The sequence below is a fragment of the Sapajus apella genome, unplaced genomic scaffold (assembly GCF_009761245.1).
Source record: "Sapajus apella isolate SASKATOON/1434 unplaced genomic scaffold, GSC_monkey_1.0 scaffold156, whole genome shotgun sequence".
Classification (NCBI taxonomy): domain Eukaryota; kingdom Metazoa; phylum Chordata; class Mammalia; order Primates; family Cebidae; genus Sapajus; species Sapajus apella.
Genome location: NW_022437096.1, coordinates 2,188,125 through 2,204,924, shown reverse-complemented (window position 1 = coordinate 2,204,924; position 16,800 = coordinate 2,188,125). Strand labels below are relative to the sequence as shown.

The following is a 16,800-nucleotide window of genomic DNA, read 5'->3' as shown; positions in this document are numbered from 1 at the left end:
CAGGAGCCGGGGTTCTCACGACATTCCAGCTGCTGCTGACCCACACACTCGACCTGCCCTCTGGAAACAGGCCCCAAGTTAACATGGGCTCTGAACGTGGGGTTCATTCCACAACCAGCTCATTAGAATGTGAATCAGAGGAGGTGGCAGCACATCCTGGTGCTCAGAGCAGGGCTCAGAGATGTCCCCATGACCCAGAAAGGGAGGCCCATCAGCACCACGGCCCACCAGCACTCACGACTCCAGCGCTGTGAGGAGGGGGTCTGGCTCCAGAGCCTCTTGCAGCTGACTGCCCTGGTCTCTGCCCAGCCTAACAATGTCACAGAGAGTCTGCGCAGCGTTCGACTGCCTCTGAAAAGACAAGGGAGGCACAGAGCCCATCAGTGTGGGAAAGAAACAGCAGGATCAGTCACTGGGCACGCAGGGTGCGAGCCCTGCCACTGGCTCCTCTGGGAGATGCGGACTTTTGTTGTTCAATATAATCGTAATGTTCAAATTCTTTTTCATTTATTTTTAAGATGTGGAACTTTCTCTAAACCATTCTTCCTAAAGATTCCAGACAACAGCTTAATTTCAGAGAAGTCTGTGTCTGCCTTTTCCATGTTCAAAATATATATCTAGTTAGATTTTTTTTTTTCAGTTGTATTGAACGATCTTCAGGAATTCAAAACAAGGTTAACAATGGTCAGACATGCAACGCGGAAATATCTGAAATATACTGAATATGTGGCCATGTTATTGATACTGTATTTTAAATGTAATAAAAGGTGTTGCTATTATTCAGAATGAGTCCTGTGCAGACAAAGGTGGTCTGAGAGAAACACAACCTGACTCCCCGCAGCTCTGGTTCACATGCTGTGGGAAGATGAGGAAAAGGAAACACTCACAGGAGTATTTTAGGGAGAAAAGAAAGCAGCCAGGTTGGCTCTGGGGTCTGCCTGTGGTACCCAGGACAGGCCATCAACATGACACCCACGTGCACGGGTGGGCTCTGGTTCTCAGGCAGGGTGGCCTCTCCCATCTGTCTGGTCAGCCCTGTGGCTAACGGAGAACAAAGTAGGCTGGCCAGGCAGCAGTGAAGGCCTCAGACACGAGTTAGCACCATTTTCAAATCTGCCAAGGGACTCTGTGGTTCTGTGTACAGCTAGTGCTCGACTTACGACCACGGTCGGGACCGCAGACCGGTCGTAACACGATTTGGTCGTAAGTTGAGTAGGCTATATATACAGTTGAAATGGTGCACGTGGAGATGGTAGTGCTGCCAGAAGCTGGTCCGCACTGTCGTACGCCCAGCTGGGCAACGTTTGCGCTGCCAGACGCACAGCAGTTGTGGCTAGCGATTGTGGTCGAGAAGTCGAATAGTCGTAAGTTGCACAGGTGGTAAATCGATCAATACCTGTATAGACAGATATGTGTAGTGCATAGGAAAAGGCCTGCTGGGATATATCCCCAACTCTCAACAGGAATTACCAGAGGAAGCCCCACTGTCACCTTAGGTACTTCCAGGGTGGCTTCTAGGGGGCCCCTAAAGATCCTCTCCTGGAGTTCATGACCCTATAAGCCCCACCTCTTTTTGTGTAGGCTGGACCCAGTCACCCAGGTCTGAAGAGCAACAGACAGTGAGAGTCAGGGAAAGATCAGGTGCCAGGTCCTGTGCTGCCCAGTGGAGATGCCACATGTGCAATACTGAGGGCGGCCTCACCAACAGCCCTGAGGAACTGGGCACTGCCACGCCATCTGTGACCAGGGAACTGGCCTCTCCCCCAGTGGAGCTCTGAGATGACTGCAGTTTTGTGAGAGACTGAGCAGAAGAGCCACGAAGCCACGTTCAGATGCCTGACCCACAGAAACTGATACTGCTACAGGCAAAAAAGGCTTGCCATAGCAATAGCAACCAAGTTTCAGGGTAATTTGCTATTCAGTTACAGGTGAATAATACAAGTCTATTAGAATTTTTCTTTGGTTCTTTTTTTTTGGAGAGACAGATTCTCACTCTGTCGTCTAGGCTGGAGTGCAGTGGCACGATCTCAGCTTACTACAACCTTCGCCTCCTGGGTTCAAGCAATTCTGCCTCAGCTTCCTGAGTTGCTGGGATTACAGGAACACGCCACCACGCCTGGCTAATTTTTGCGTTTTTAGTAGAGATGGGGTTTCACCATGTTGGTCAGGCCAGTCTCGAACTCCTGACCTTGTGATCCACCTGCCTTGGCCTCCCAAAGTGCTGGGATTACAGGCGTGAGCCACCACGCCTTGCTGGTTTGTCTATTTTTTGAGACAGAGCCTTGCTGTCACCCAGGCTGGAGCACAGTGGCGTGATCTCGGCTCACTGCAATCTCCCCTTCCTGGGTTCAAGTGATTCTTGGTGCCTCAGTCTCCTAAGTGGCTGGCATTACAGGCACCTTTCACCATGCCTGGCCAGGCTGGTCTCAAACTCCTGACCTCAAGCGATCAGCCTGCCTTGGCCTCCCAAAGTGCAGTGATTTCAGCCACAAGCCACTGTGCCCATCCTAGAATTGCTTTTATAACACCCATATATTAGTTTTCAGTAAAAAAAAAAAAAAAAAAAAAAAAAAAAAAAAGCTGAGGCCAGGTATAGTGGCTCATTCCTGTAACCACAGCACTTTAAGATGCTAAGGTAGGAGGATCGCTTGAGGCCAGGTGTTTGAAGCCAGCCTGGGCAATGCAGTGAGACCTCATACCTGTTTAAACAACAAACAGCCTAGAAGCCAGGCATGGTGGCCCACTCCCCACACTGCCCACTTGCCATGCTGCCCACTCGCCCAGGTGAGCAGGAGAATCTCTTGAACCCAAGAGGCGAAGGTTGCAGTGAGCCAAGATCGCACCACTGCACTCCAGCCTGGGCAACAAGAGCAAAACTGTCTCAAAAAAAAAAACAAAAAACAAAAAACAAACCAGCCTAGAAGTCGGTGCTTTAATAAAGGAAGAAAAACACCTAACCGATCCTCATCTTAGGAAAGGAATGACTCGCTCCTCCCTCCCTCCCTTGGCCCGAAGCAGTGGGTGATTGGGAGCTGCAGGCCTGGGGCTGGCATGCACGAAGCTGGCTCAGTAAGCAGCACACTCACATCTTCGTCCTCACTCGGGTGGATCAATTCCACAAGCCTCTGGATGACTTTCTCTTCATTCAGCCACTGAAAGAGAAGAGGCCCTTCAGTGTCTCTGTTCAAGTCCAAGTAAACGGAAGGAAAGCCCTTTGGTACAGAAGTCCATGCACCCCAGTGTTCTAGAATAGACAGTCTCTGCCTGACACATCCAGACCCAGAAAGAACACATAATGACTGAATTCTGGGAGTGGACCAAAAGATTATAAGGGGTAACCACTATCCCTCTGTCCTGATGGTGCATATGTAAGCTCTGTCTTTAGGACTTATCTCTAAGGATCAGCATGCAAATGAGCCAGGCAAGCTGAAGCCCAGGAGCCCTGCTGGATGTTGAAGTCAGAGAAGCCTCAGCTGCTCCCTGCCGCATCGGGGCCTTCCCAGGATGAGGAAGGGTAAATCTACCCTGGTGAGGCCACAGGAACACTGTGGGGTAAAGCTCAAGGGCAACAGGGGCCCAGTGTGAGTGTCAGGGGTCCAGCAGGTCTGGGCCACACCTGGCTCCGCCACTGCACTGCCACCCTGTGCCAAATTCCTTATCTGAAAATGGGATGACCTGTCCCCACATGGCTACTTTGTGAGCTGAATCAAGCAGCTAAAAGCCTGCCTGGAGTACAGTCATGCAGCTTCCCACTAACAGCTACGACATAGCCACACCGCTAGTGCTGATCCTGTGTCCACTGTGTAAAGGTTGGCAGTGGTCAGTCATTCCTGCTGAGAAGCTGCTCCCTGAGGAAACGTTACTAACCTGAGTCAGAGTGACCACCTGGATGACTCCTGGCTCCAGGAGCTGGGAAACAGGCAGAGGGCCTCAAGGTTTATGCTACTCTATTTTAAACCTCACCACAAAGCTGGCCAAACAGTGAGCAGAAGTTTGTGCAGCGCTGATTTCCTGGGCTTCTTCGGGTGGTATCCTCCTCTATTCAGGGACTACAGGCACCTGCTCTCACTGACTGAACACCATCGGAATGGATGCATCCATACTCCAGGGTAGACGATGGGGCTCTACAGGGAACTGCTGTCCACCAGGGCTTTCCCGGCAGGCACAGACCTGGACATGGGGCCAGCACCTCACTGACCTTCTGCTCTAAGCCACGTGGCTGGGCGCTAGCAGGGGAAAAGGAGGGAGGCCAGGAAAGTCCATTTCAGCCTCTTCACAGAGCAGGAAGCTGGAGACCGCGGGGAGAAGGGACCTCTCTGCTCTGTACTTCTGAGTGAGTTGAGTCGGGACAGCAGAAAAGGTACATACAGGCTACAATCCTTGACAAGAACCCCTAACAGCCCCACGAAGAAATGCACGCTTGGTAGAGAGATGGGGGCTGGGTGCCCTGATGCTCTGAGCTCCTGCAGTTAACCAGCTGGCTTCCTGCAACGCCCATGCCCTCAGGAATTGGGGGGACTACTCCCAGACTCACGTGCAGGACTTCCTGCCGGAGGCCGGCTGGCTCCACACAGCTGACCAGGCGCAGCAGCAGGTCCATAAGCGCTGAAGTGCCGATGTGCTTCAATACCAGGCTGATGAACTTGTCCTTCTTCTTCAAAAATGTAATCACCTGAAATCACACACACCTGATAGGCAGGCAGGGCCGACCCTGACCACTGTGAGATGCCGCCTCCAAAAACCCTCATGGGCAGGTTGAACTGTTAATTACATTCTGCAGAAATAACGGAAAGACCCAGACAACATGATAAGCAAGCCCTCTCAAGGGACAGGCAGAGTCCTAGAGGCAGTGCTGCATGTGAGGGCCTGGGCAGGGGGAGGCACAGCTGTGGCTCTGCACCAACAGGACACAGCTGTCCCGGGGGGAAGCACAGGCCACCGTGAGCAGCTGCCATTCAATACCTACTGGTTCAAGTTTTTCCAACAGAAACGAATGGTGCAGCCAGAGCTGAGCTGAGCTGATGGCCAACGCTGGCAGCCCCTGGGTGAGAACGCAAACCCAGGGAGCACAGAGCGCACACAACGCCCGCTGCTGACCACAACCCGTGAATGGTTGAAGGGGAAAGAAGACTGAGGTTTTAGAAAAGAAAAACAGGCATTCTGTGGCTGGCTGATGACCAGTGCCAACAAGGTGTGGACAGCTAAGTACGAGGACATGGGGGACACGGCACCCATCACGGACACAGTGGGCTGCTCAGATGGCAGATCCCAGGTAACAGTGAAAAGGTGAAGGCTGGGCTCGCTGCAAATTCAGCTCAACTCAGCCTACAGATATAAGTGCCTGCTATGTCCAGGCCACTGGGCTGTGGGCTGGGGTAGACCCAGCCCTCCACTGGAAACAATGAAAACAGAGAAGGTGACCTGGCTGCAGGACCTCAGCCTCAGTCCCTAGTGCTGGGATGAGGAGGAAGAGTAGGAAAGGGAGTGGTGAGAAAAGAGGGAAGGGGAAGAAGAAAGATGGGGAGGAGAGCATGGGGGAGGAGGGGAGGAGGGGAGGAGGGGAGGAGAGTGACTCTTCGAAAAGGATGATTAAACTTCTAGAAAAACTAAGGACAAAACAGAAGGTGCAAATACAATATTAAGAATGAAACAAGGGACATCACTAAAGAGCCTACAGAAATAAAAACTATTATGAGAAGTCTGTAGGTTTTTTTTTTTTTTTTTTGAGACAGGGTCTCACTCTGTGGCCCAGGCTGGAGTACAGTGGCAAGATTATAGCTCACTGCAGCGTCTACCTTCTGAGCTCAAGTGATCCTCCCACCTCAGCCTCCCAAATGCTGAGATAATAGGCATGAGCCACCACACCTGGCGTATTAGGAGAAATTAATAGGAACAATTTTATGCCAGTTTTTGCAAATTTAAAAAAATAAATTTCCTTAAAGTACTTTCTAAACTGACAAGAAACAAAATCAGAATAGTTCCAAAACATCAAAAAAGCCCACAAAACCTATCATTAATAGGCTCTCTATACAGAGAACTCCAAGGTTTAATGGCCTTACCAATTAATTCTTCCAAACATTAAAAAAAAAAAAAAAAAAAAAAAAACCAACCACCAACCCAGGCTGGGCGAGGTGGCTCATGCCTGTAATCCTGGCACTTTTGGGAGGCTGCGGCAGGCAGATCACTTGAGCTCAGGAGTTCAAGACCAACCTGGCCAACATGGTCTCTACTAAAAATATATAAATTAGGTGGGCATCCTGGTGTGTGCCTATAGTCCCAGCTACTCAGAAGGCTAAGGCAGGAGAACTGCTTTACCTTGGGAGGCAGAGGCTGCAATGGGCCAAGATCACTCCACTACACTGCAGCCTGGGTGACAGAGCAAGACTCCAACTCAAAAAATAAAATTAAAAAAAAAAAAAAAAAAAAAAAGGCTGCGCCTCACGCCTATAATCCCAGCACTTTGGGAGGACAAGGCAGGCAGATCACCTGAGGTCAAGATCTCAAGACCAGCCTGGCCAATATGGAGAAACCTCGTCTCAAGTACAAAAGTTAGCTGGGCGTGGGGGCAGGTCCCTGTAATCCTAGCTACCTGGGAGGCTGAGGCAGGAGAACTGCTTGAACCCAGGAGGCAGAGATTGCAGTGAGCTGAGATCACGCCACTGCACTCCAGCCTGGGAAACAGAGCGAGATTCTGTCTCCAAAAAAGGGCTGGAGTGGTGGCTCATGCCTGTAATCCCAGCACTTTCTCTTTTTCTTTTTTTTTCTTTTTTTTTGAGACAGAGTCTCACTCTGTCACCCAGGCTGGAGTGCAGTGGCATAATTTAGGCTCACTGCAACTTCCGCCTCCTGGGTTCAAGTGATTCTCCTGCCTCAGCTTCCCAAGTAGCTAGGATTACAGGTGCATGCCATCATGCCTGGCTAATTTCTTGTATTTTTAGTAGAGATGAGGTTTCACCATGTTAGCCAGGATGGTCTCGAACTCCTGACCTCGAGATACGCCCATTTAGGCCTCCCAAAGTGCCGGGAGTACAGGGGTGAGCCACTGAGCCTGGCCTAATCCCAGCACTTTGGGAGGCTGAGGTGGGTGGATCAAGAGGTCAGGAGCTGGAGAACCATCCTGGCCAACATGGTGAAACCCCATCTCTACTAAAATACAACAAATTTGTGGTGCACACCTGCTGTCCTAGCTACTCAGGAGGCTGAGGCAGGGGAATCACTTGAACCTGAAAGGCAGAGATCGCAGTGAGCTGAGATCACGCCACTACACTCCAGACTGGTGACAGAGTGAGGGAGAGGGGGAGTGGAGCGAGAGAAGGGGAGGGGAGGGAGGAGAGGCTCACGGCAACCTCTACCCCCGGGTTCAAGCGATTTTCCTGCCTCAGCCTCCCGAGTAGCTGGGATTACAGGTGCCCACCACCATGCCTGGCTAATTTTTATATTTTTAGTAGAGATGAGGTTTCACCATGTTGGCCAGGCTGGTCTCAAACTCCTGACATCGGGTGATCTGCCCACCTTGACTTCCTAAAGTGCTGGAATTACAGGCATAAGTCACTGTGCTGGGCCTTTCTTTCTTTCTTTTTTTTTTGAGACAGAGTCTCACTCTGTCACCCAGGCTGGAGTACAGTGGCCAGATCTCGGCTCACTGAAAGCTCTGCCTCCGGGTTCAAGCGATTCTCCTGTTTCAGCCCCCACAAGTAGCTGGGATTACAGGCATGTGCCACCACACCCAGCTAATTTTTATACTTTCAGTAGAGACGGGGTTTCGGCATGTTGGGCAGGCTGGTTTTGAACTCATGGGCTTAAGTGATCCACTCGCCTCGGCCTCCCAAAGTGCTGGGATTACAGGAGTGATCCACTGTGCCCAGCCAAGGATTTTCTCCATAGTATTTCATACAACCTCATGCAAATACATCTCAATCAAAATTTCAACTAAAAAGATACCACTTAGAATAATACAAAGATATCAAATACCTAGGAATAAATCTAGTGAAAGATGCTTAAGATTGCTATAGAGAATTACAGTGTATTCCTGAGAAATCAAAGCAGCCTGAGCTACCAGCTTTGCTGCTGTGGTGTAAAAGGGGCCCTGGACAGGAGCTGGAAATGGAAGTAGCTGTGCTTCAGTAAGACTTCATTCACACAATTCATGGCTGCTTTTGACCTGTGGACCACAGTCTGCCAGACGCCAACTACAGCCAATGCAAACCTCATCAAAATTTCAGTAGGTTTATTTTTGGGGAGCAGGGTAGGGAGGTGGAGAGTGTAGAAACTAATAGACTCATTCTAAATTTGCTTATTCCAAAACAATCAAGGAAAAAAGAAAGGAAAAATTTAAATAATAAGAAAGAAAAAAATAAAAATAAACAAAATAGGCTGGGTGCAGTGGCTCGCAACTCAAAGTAATTCCGGCACTCTTAGAGGCTGAAGAGGGTGGATCACCTGAGGTTAGGAGTTCGGGACCAGCCTGGCCTACACAGTAAAACTCCATCTCTACTAAAAGATACAAAAACTAGGGGCGGGGTGGTGTACATCTGTAGTCCTAGCTACTCGAGAGGCTGAGGCAGGAGAATCGCTTGAACCCGCAAAGCAGAGGTTGCAGTGAGTTGAGACTGCACCACTGCACTCCAGCCTGGATGACAAAAGCAAAACTCAGTCTCAAAAAAAGGAAAAGGCAAAGAATCGTAAAAACAATCTTGAAGAAGGCCGGGCGCGGTGGCTCAAGCCTGTAATCCCAGCACTTTGGGAGGCCGAGGCGGGTGGATCACGAGGTCAAGAGATCGAGACCATCCTGGTCAACATGGTGAAACCCCGTCTCTACTAAAAATACAAAAAATTAGCTGGGCATGGTGGTGTGTGTCTGTAATCCCAGCTACTCAGGAGGCTGAGGCAGGAGAATTGCCTGAACCCAGGAGGTGGAGGTTGCGGTGAGCCAAGATCGCGCCATTGCACTCCAGCCTGGGTAACATGAGTGAAACTCCGTCTCAAAAAAAACAAAACAAAACAAAAAAAAACAATCTTGAAGAAAAACAAAATGAGAGGAATAATTCTATGAACTATCAAGACTTATACAGCTCCGTTGTGCCAATGTCAATTCCAGGTTTGGATATCATGTAGAGCCACTGAGGGAATCTGGGTGGAGGGTATATGAGAACTCTGAAATATTTTTGCAAATTCTTGTGACTCTATAATATCTCAAAACATTTTGTAAAACTTCAAAACAGGCAAACTAAACTATTAATCCATTGGTCTAAGGCAGGGCAGTAACTGAGGAGGAGAGGGGAGGCAGTGATGGGGCTGGCATGGGCAGCCTCTGAGCTTCTGGGACCTGAGCGGTGACGACTCAGCTGCTGGCTGATGGCACCCTGGGCTCCACCCCCTGTTGTACACTCTTCTGCCTTTGTGTTAAGCATCAAAATAAAAGGTCAAAGAACAATGTCTACAATGCAAATATTGATCAGTATAACTCCCAAGGACCCATAAGGAAAAGGTGCCATCCGAAGTGCAATGACACATTCTTGCCTGCTGAGAAAAATCTCACCTAGATGAAGGGCGCTGGAGGTTGGGGGGACGCAGGGCAGCAGAGCTGGCTCATCCAAGCCCTGCCCACAGCCCAGTCCTACCACATCTGTGTCTGCAGAGCCTGTGCCCTGAGAGTGTTCACTACGTTAAAGGGCTGTTAAAAAACAAACAAAGAGAAGAATGTGAGACCGAGGTCATCAGAGGCCCAGGATACCCGAGGTAGCTGCTACCTGGCCCCTCACAGAAAACACCTGCTGGACCCCACACTGGATGCCACCACCAAGATGAACCACAAAACTACTGCAGTTCTAACAAATCAACTCTGAGAAATGTTTTATGAGATAATCAAAGCGATTTGAACACTGTACAAATATTTGATGAAAGTAAGAAATTATCACGAACGTTTTAGGTGTGATAATGGTATTACGGTCATGCTTGTAGAAGAGTTCTTATCCTTTAGAAAAACACACTGAAATAAATAGGAAATGATACGATGTCTGGGACTTGCTTCACAATAATCTGGGGTGGGGGGTGGAAATAAAGGGATACAGAAGAAATGTGATTGGCCATGAAGAGATGACGTGGAATCTGGGTGACGGAGACGTGGGGGTTCATGAAATAATTAATCTGTAGACGTCTGAAAGAATTCACAATGAAGGGCTGGGTAAATGCAGATGGTCCTTTCACTAAAGCCCCACCTTTGGGCTATCTCCCACAGTGTCAGGAAACACCGGGGGAAGGCTCACAGCAGCCCTGCCTCACTGCTGGCCCTGAGAACAAGCCAGCTGCTGGGTGATGGAGGCAGAGCCCAGGAGGGCGGCGCAGGCCGCTCTGTGGGGAGAGTCAGACAAGACCCATGTCCAAGTGAACAAGGCAATCTGTGGTATTCAGCGTATGACACTGCTGTGTGAAAATATGTCTACTGGGGAAAAAAAAACTTAAGAGGCACATGCATTAAATCATCAACAGTAGCCATCTCCAGAGATGACAGAACACTGGTTTACATATTTCTGTATTGTTTGAAATTCACATACATGAGTTAAACATCTGTCAACAGAATTTTTAACAGTTCAGTTCATATCACTTTAATGCATTCAGCACTAAGTTAATGGGAGATGGGAGAAAAATATTATATGAAGCAGTAAAATTATAAAGAAAATATCTGAAAGTGGCAGAGGAGTAAGATCAGGATATAGCAAATTACGAGATACACAATTCTAGTCACTGGGCTGCAAGGGCCAGGCAGTAAAGGTTTTCACAACTTCTTACCACCACCTCACAGCCACGATAACCCCCGGCCCACGCCACGGCCCACGCCACAGCTCCCATTCCGCTGCCACTCACAACACACACGATGGATGTCCTCAAGTGGAACAGTGGCCTTTCTGGGACTGCACTTTCTCAGAGCTCCAAGCAGACATGAAATACTGGTTAATTCCCTGACTGAATGTTTGATGGTATGGAATAATTATGGTTAATATTTTTGGAATGTGATCATGAAATTCTAATTACATTTGAAAGAAAAAAAGTCCTTATTCTAGAGATACACAGCTGGGCATGGTGCCTCACACCTGTAGTCCCAGGACTTTGGGAGGCTGGGGCAGGCAGACCACTTGAGCCCAGGAGCTCAAGACCAGCCTGGGTAACATGGGGAAACCCCATCTCTACTACAAATACAAAGAAAATCTAGCAAGGTGTGGTGGTACATGCCTGTGGTCCCAGCTACTCAGGAGGTCAAGGTGGGAGAATCACCTGAACTTGAGAAGGGTAAAACTGCAGTGGGCTGCGATGGTGCCAGTGCACTCCAGACTGGGCACACAGTGAAACCTGTCTCAAAAACAAACAAATAAATATACATACTAAAATATTTACGTAAAAAATAATCTGGTGTCTGGGATTTGTTTTAAAATACTTCTGTCAGGGATGGGCAGGTGGAGCATGACACAGCCAAGAAGACTGGCCAAGGCAGACCGCTGGGTGCAGGCACAGGTGCCACCACACCTCTCTACCTGTGTGTCCACAGCCTGGAGAGGCAGAAGCCCAGGTCTGGTCACATGTGAGGCAGGAGCAAGGATGGACTCCAGGAAGACCCCATTACAGCTGCGGTCTCTCCTCTCCTCTCCTCTCACACCACCCACACAGAAGAAGCCGCAGACTTGAGAAGGCGGGTGTCCAAGGTCCTGCCATGATGCCCCAGGACCTCACACCTGCACCTGCACCTGCACCTGCTCAGTGACAGGACAAGATGGCTACTTTGGAGCCCTGTGCAGCTCCTAGGGATAGCAGGAAGTGCTGCTTATTCCAGAGCCAGCCATAAGAAACACTCCCCTCTTTTTTTTTTTTTTCCGAGACAAGAGTCTCACTCTGTCGCCCAGTCTGGAGTACAGTCCACAATCTCAGCTCACTGCAACCTCTGCCTCCTGGGCTCCAGTGATTCTCCTGACTCAGCCTCCCAAGTAGCTGGGATTACAGGTGCACATCACCACACCCAGATTAATTTTTGTACTATTAGTAGAGACAGGGTTTCACCATGTTGGCCAGGCTGGCCTCAAACTCCTGACCTCAAGTGATCTGCCCAGCTCAGTCTCCCAAAGTGCTGGAATTACAGGCCAGAAGCACTCCTTCAAATTCCAGCTCTCAGATTAGCAAAACGTACACTGTTCCACACGTGTTGCACGGAAGAGTCACAAATGCTGTTTCCACGGCCTGAGGATGAGCCGCACAGCCAGGCCCACAGCAGGACACATCAGCATCCATCGTGACAACGCCCCAAATCACACAGCCTTTGCATATTATTTACCTGTTCGGTTTTTCTTGCAATGAGATTGCCAATGGTCTTGCTGAAAAAACTGGCGAGCAGAGGATTGAGTGGTGGCTCGTGGTCCAGGAAGTCATACAGGAGGCTCAGCAGGCTCTCGTCCCCACCGAGGCGGTCGCTGATCTGCGGCACATCACAAGTCAGAAGCTCACAGGCTGTGTTTGGGTATCTAAAAGGGCACAGTCCAAGCACTGGAGGTGAAATTAGACTTCTCCAACTTTTAGGAAGCTGCTTACATAGTCTGCTTCTTAGGAAGCAGATCCACGTGATAAAAACAAACACTGCAGACCTCAGAACAGAATAAAAACGTGTCTATCTGTGACCCGCTGATATTTCTGACTGCTAGACGTTGTTTTTTAACTTACTTCCTGTGCTCCTCATGCCCTATCCTCCGATCCCCACATTTTCTGACCCTCCTCCCATTCTTTAAATCACCTTTCTTAGTCTTCTGCTTTTCTTCTCTCCAGGCCTTCGTACTTACCTGTCAGGTCTCTCACCTCCCGTCTACCCACTGTTTCAGTGAGGCCGCACCCACATCTGCAGCCATGTCCATCTCCCTCTCCACTGAGCCTCTCCTCTCCCTCCAGGCAGTGCCCCTTCCATCAACAAACACAGACCCAATCCATCCCCAGATGGGAGACACACCCCATCAGCAGCTCAGGAAGCAGTGTGAGGGATGAGGCACTATGCAAGAACTTTATGACTAAGAAATACCAATACTTGTGAATAATGTACTTTTCATTTGATTTAAAAAAAAAACAAAACAGAAAACAATCCTTAGCCCAATGCATCTAATCCCACAATGACATCACTGTGCTCCCTCTTTTACACCTGGTAGACACAGGTGGATGACGGCCATCACCCTAGGAGAGGCACACCCCACAGCCCAGGCTGCAGCCCTCAAAAGCAGCCCCCCACAGCAAGGCCTGGCACCTGACCCTGCCTCTAGGAATGCTGGAGAGGAGCACAGGCCCAGCTGGCAGGAACCCAGTGGGAGCGTCCTGTGGGAATGGCTGTCTCAGAACAGGCCTGCCCTGACACCAGCAAGTGACCTGTCCTCTCTGTGTCTGGGTTTTCTCATCTGAACGTGTAGGTGAGGACAGACACGGTGGCTCACACCTATAATCCCAGCACTTTGGGAGGCCAAGGTGGGTGGATCACTTCAGCTCAGGGGTGCGAGACCAGCCTGGGCAACATGACAAAACCCCGTCCCTACAAAAAAAAAAGAAAGAAAGAAAGAAAGATCAGCCAGGCATGATGGCATGTGCCTGTAACCCCAGCTCCATGGGAGGCTGAGGTGGAAGGATGGCTTGAGCCCAGGAGGTAAAGGTTGCAGTGAGACAAAATCACACCATTGCACTCCAGCCTGGCTGGCAGAGTAAGACCCTGACTCAAAAAAAAAAAAAAAAAAAGCCAGGCGCAGTGGCTCACACCTGTAATCCCAGCACTTTGAGAGGCCAAGGCAGGTGAAACACTTGAGGTCAGGAGTTAAGAGACCAGCCTGGCCAACATGGTGAAACCCCGTGCCAACTAAAAACACAAAAATTAGCCAGGCGTGATGGTGCATGCCTATAGTCCCAGCTACGTGGGAGGCTGAGGCAGGAGAATCGCTTGAAGCTGGGAGGCAGAGGTTGCAGTGAGCCAAGATCTCACCACTGCACTCCAGCCTGGGCAAGAGAGCAAGACACCATTGCAAAAAAAAAAAAGAAAAAAAATGGAATGTGCAGGTGACAGCGCCTGCCCATGCCGGTCGCACATCAAGTGTGTGCTCGAGGTCAGCTGCTATGACCTTCCTTCTCTTGCCAACGCGTGGCCAGTTCCGGGCACAGAGGCAGCACTAAGCCAAGGTGGTCACTGCAACTGGCTAGAAGGGGCCTGGGTTTGAGAGACTCTACAGGAAACAGCTGGCCAAGCCTGGCAGCTGACCAAGTGTGAAAGGGAAGAAACGGAAGGACCTCGGCTGGCTGTGGGGTGGGTGTTCCTCATCAGCCCAGACAAAAAAGTGCCACTTTTAGAGCTCTGAGGAACAGCACCTGTAAGGGCAGGTGGAATGTAGAGACCTGCTGGGTCAAAGAGTGGCCCAGCAGGCTCGGGTTCAGGGGAAAGGACATGGTTGGGGCACAATGGAGGCCCCCTCTCTGCCCACAGGGGCGCTGCAACCTGGGTCTGTGGGCAGAGAGGGGGCCTGAGAGCTGGGCACAGGGGGCTGGGGGAAGGCCCAGGCTCATCCCCTCACTAGCCGACCTTTCTGGCCTTTAGTGTCCTTATCTGTGAAATGGGGCAGGCAGTACCCACTTTGTGGGATGTCACACGGGCTGGCCAACAAGCACCTGGCACAATGGACAACACACAGCCCCTCAGGGCAGGAGGACCAGAGAGCAGGAGAGGAGGGCCAGGTTGGCAGCATCAAAGGCCACAGCAAGGCCCAGGGTCTACCAGATCTCTAACACTAAGACATGGTGCACAGGGCAGGGGAAGAAGTCACATCCCATGGGGTGAGGAGGAAGATCAAAGGTGAGGAAGCAGAGAAACGTACAAACCATTCCTTGAAGAAGTATTTCAAGAGCACAGGGAACAAACTGAATTTTTTTTTTTTCTGAGACAAGAGTCTCGCTCCATTGCCCAGGCTGGAGTGCAAGGGTGAGATCTCGACCCACTGCAACCTCTGCCTCCCAGGTTCACGTCCTGTCTCAGCCTCCCGAGTAGCTGAGACTACAGGCACGCACCACCATGCTTGGCTAAATTCTGTATTTTTGGTAGAGACGGGGTCTCACCATGTTGGCCAGGCTGGTCTCAAACTCCTGATCTCAAGTGATTCACCCGCCTCAGCCTCCCAAAATGCTGGAATTACAGGCCTGAGCCCCAAGCTGATCTTTCCACATATGAACAAACGTATGCACACAGGGCACAGACCAAGCTATAAGATGCTGACTCTCTAGATGGAAGAACTAAGATTTTTTTCCTTTATCAACATTTTACAACTATTCTTCAAATAACAGGTATTCCTCTAGTAGTTTTAAAAACCTGGCTGGGTGCGGTGGCTCACGCCTGTAATCCCAGCACTTTGGGAGGCCAAGGCGGGTGCATCACGAGGTCAAGAGATCGAGACCATCCTGGCCAACACAGTGAAACCCCATCTCTACTAAAAATGCAAAAAAATTAGCCGGGCATGGTGGCACGTGCCTGTGGTCCCAGCTACTCAGGAGACTGAGGCGGAAGAATCACTTGAACCCAGGAGGCAGAGGTTGCAGTAAGCTGAGACTGCGCCACTGCACTCCAGCCTGGTGACAGAGCAAGACTCCGTCTCAAAAACAAAACAACTTATACAAGGTATAGAAATTCCAGTCAAACATAGCAGATGGAGCACAGAGGCTTGTTGATATTCCCTCTCAAATAACACAAAGAATTAAAAAGGCAAGAAAAGAGAAGCAGAAACAATGAACCAGGCCTCGAGGACCGAAGCGGCTGGCCATGTGAAGACCGACTTGGCACAGGGAAGGCTGAGTTTCAGAAGCCCACAGAAGGGGGACCAACTAGAGATGAGAATTCAGGCCACAGAACTCCAGAGAGGCCTGGACACTGAATCAGCAGCCAGCAAGGGCAGGGTGGGCTCAGCCGGCCAGGGCAGTGGGAGAGCCCTCTTCCCACCTCAGCTCCCGGGATACTGACAGGTCCACACCCAACAGGGGAGAGCTAGAAAGATTCTTTTCTGGGAAAAATAATTGGACAACGAGAAAAGTCAACTAGCGTCCTCTAAGCTTGTGGTGAACAAGCCCCCCGCAGATCCCAAACTCTGTGCAGGAGTTAGGGCCTCACTCATGAAAGGATGGTGAGGACCAAGCAGAAAACAAGGCACTCAGAGGAGAGAGAGCGTGGAGAACAGAAGGCAACTTTTAAACTACAGTATTTTCAGAGATGACACACTAAGACTGTGTATCCATGAATAAGAACTGGAGGCTTTTATTAAAATATCTGAGAATAAAAAAGAGCTCTTAGAAATTAACAACACAACAGATGTTGGGCACGGTGGCACGCACCTGTGGTTCCAAGTGCTTGGGAGACTGAGATGGGAGGATCACTTGAGCCCAGGAGTTTGAGTCTAGACTGGGCAACACAGCAAAACCTCATGTTTAAAAAACAAAAAATCATGGTAGAACGTTCAAAAGTCAATAAAAGGGTGACAATTTAAAAGATGAAGAAATCTCTCTGATGCAGGCCAAAAACGCAAAGTATAAAATATTAAAGGCAAAAGTAAGAAAAGCATTAATTCAAGTGATCTAATACCTGATTAGAAGTCCCAGAAACAGAAGAAGGAAAATATCAAAGAAATAAGAGAAACTGCTCTCTGCTAACGCCATGAATTTACAGACTAAAAGAGTTTAGCGAGACCAGCACAACAAACAAAAAAAATGAGTATCTACTGTTGACCTCAGTGTGAACCTGCAAATACTGTTTACTGCTGA

At 49.7% G+C, this 16,800-nt stretch overlaps 1 protein-coding gene across 15 annotated transcripts in view; it reads right to left on the bottom strand.

The window, feature by feature from the left end:
• Window positions 1-16,800, bottom strand: part of PPP6R2 (protein phosphatase 6 regulatory subunit 2) — a 108,400-nt gene that overhangs the window by 24,146 nt on the left and 67,454 nt on the right. For 13 of the 15 annotated variants that reach the window (XM_032266217.1, XM_032266221.1, XM_032266223.1 and 10 more), the window contains 4 exons: window positions 12,320-12,506; window positions 4,535-4,672; window positions 3,087-3,152; window positions 239-351 (listed from right to left, as the gene is read on the bottom strand). In XM_032266217.1, coding sequence (XP_032122108.1) covers window positions 239-351; window positions 3,087-3,152; window positions 4,535-4,672; window positions 12,320-12,506 — 504 coding nt within the window. Of the gene's footprint in view, window positions 1-238; window positions 352-3,086; window positions 3,153-4,534; window positions 4,673-12,319; window positions 12,529-16,800 lie in introns of all 15 variants that reach the window. The other 2 variants (XM_032266232.1, XM_032266231.1) reach the window with 2 other exon arrangements.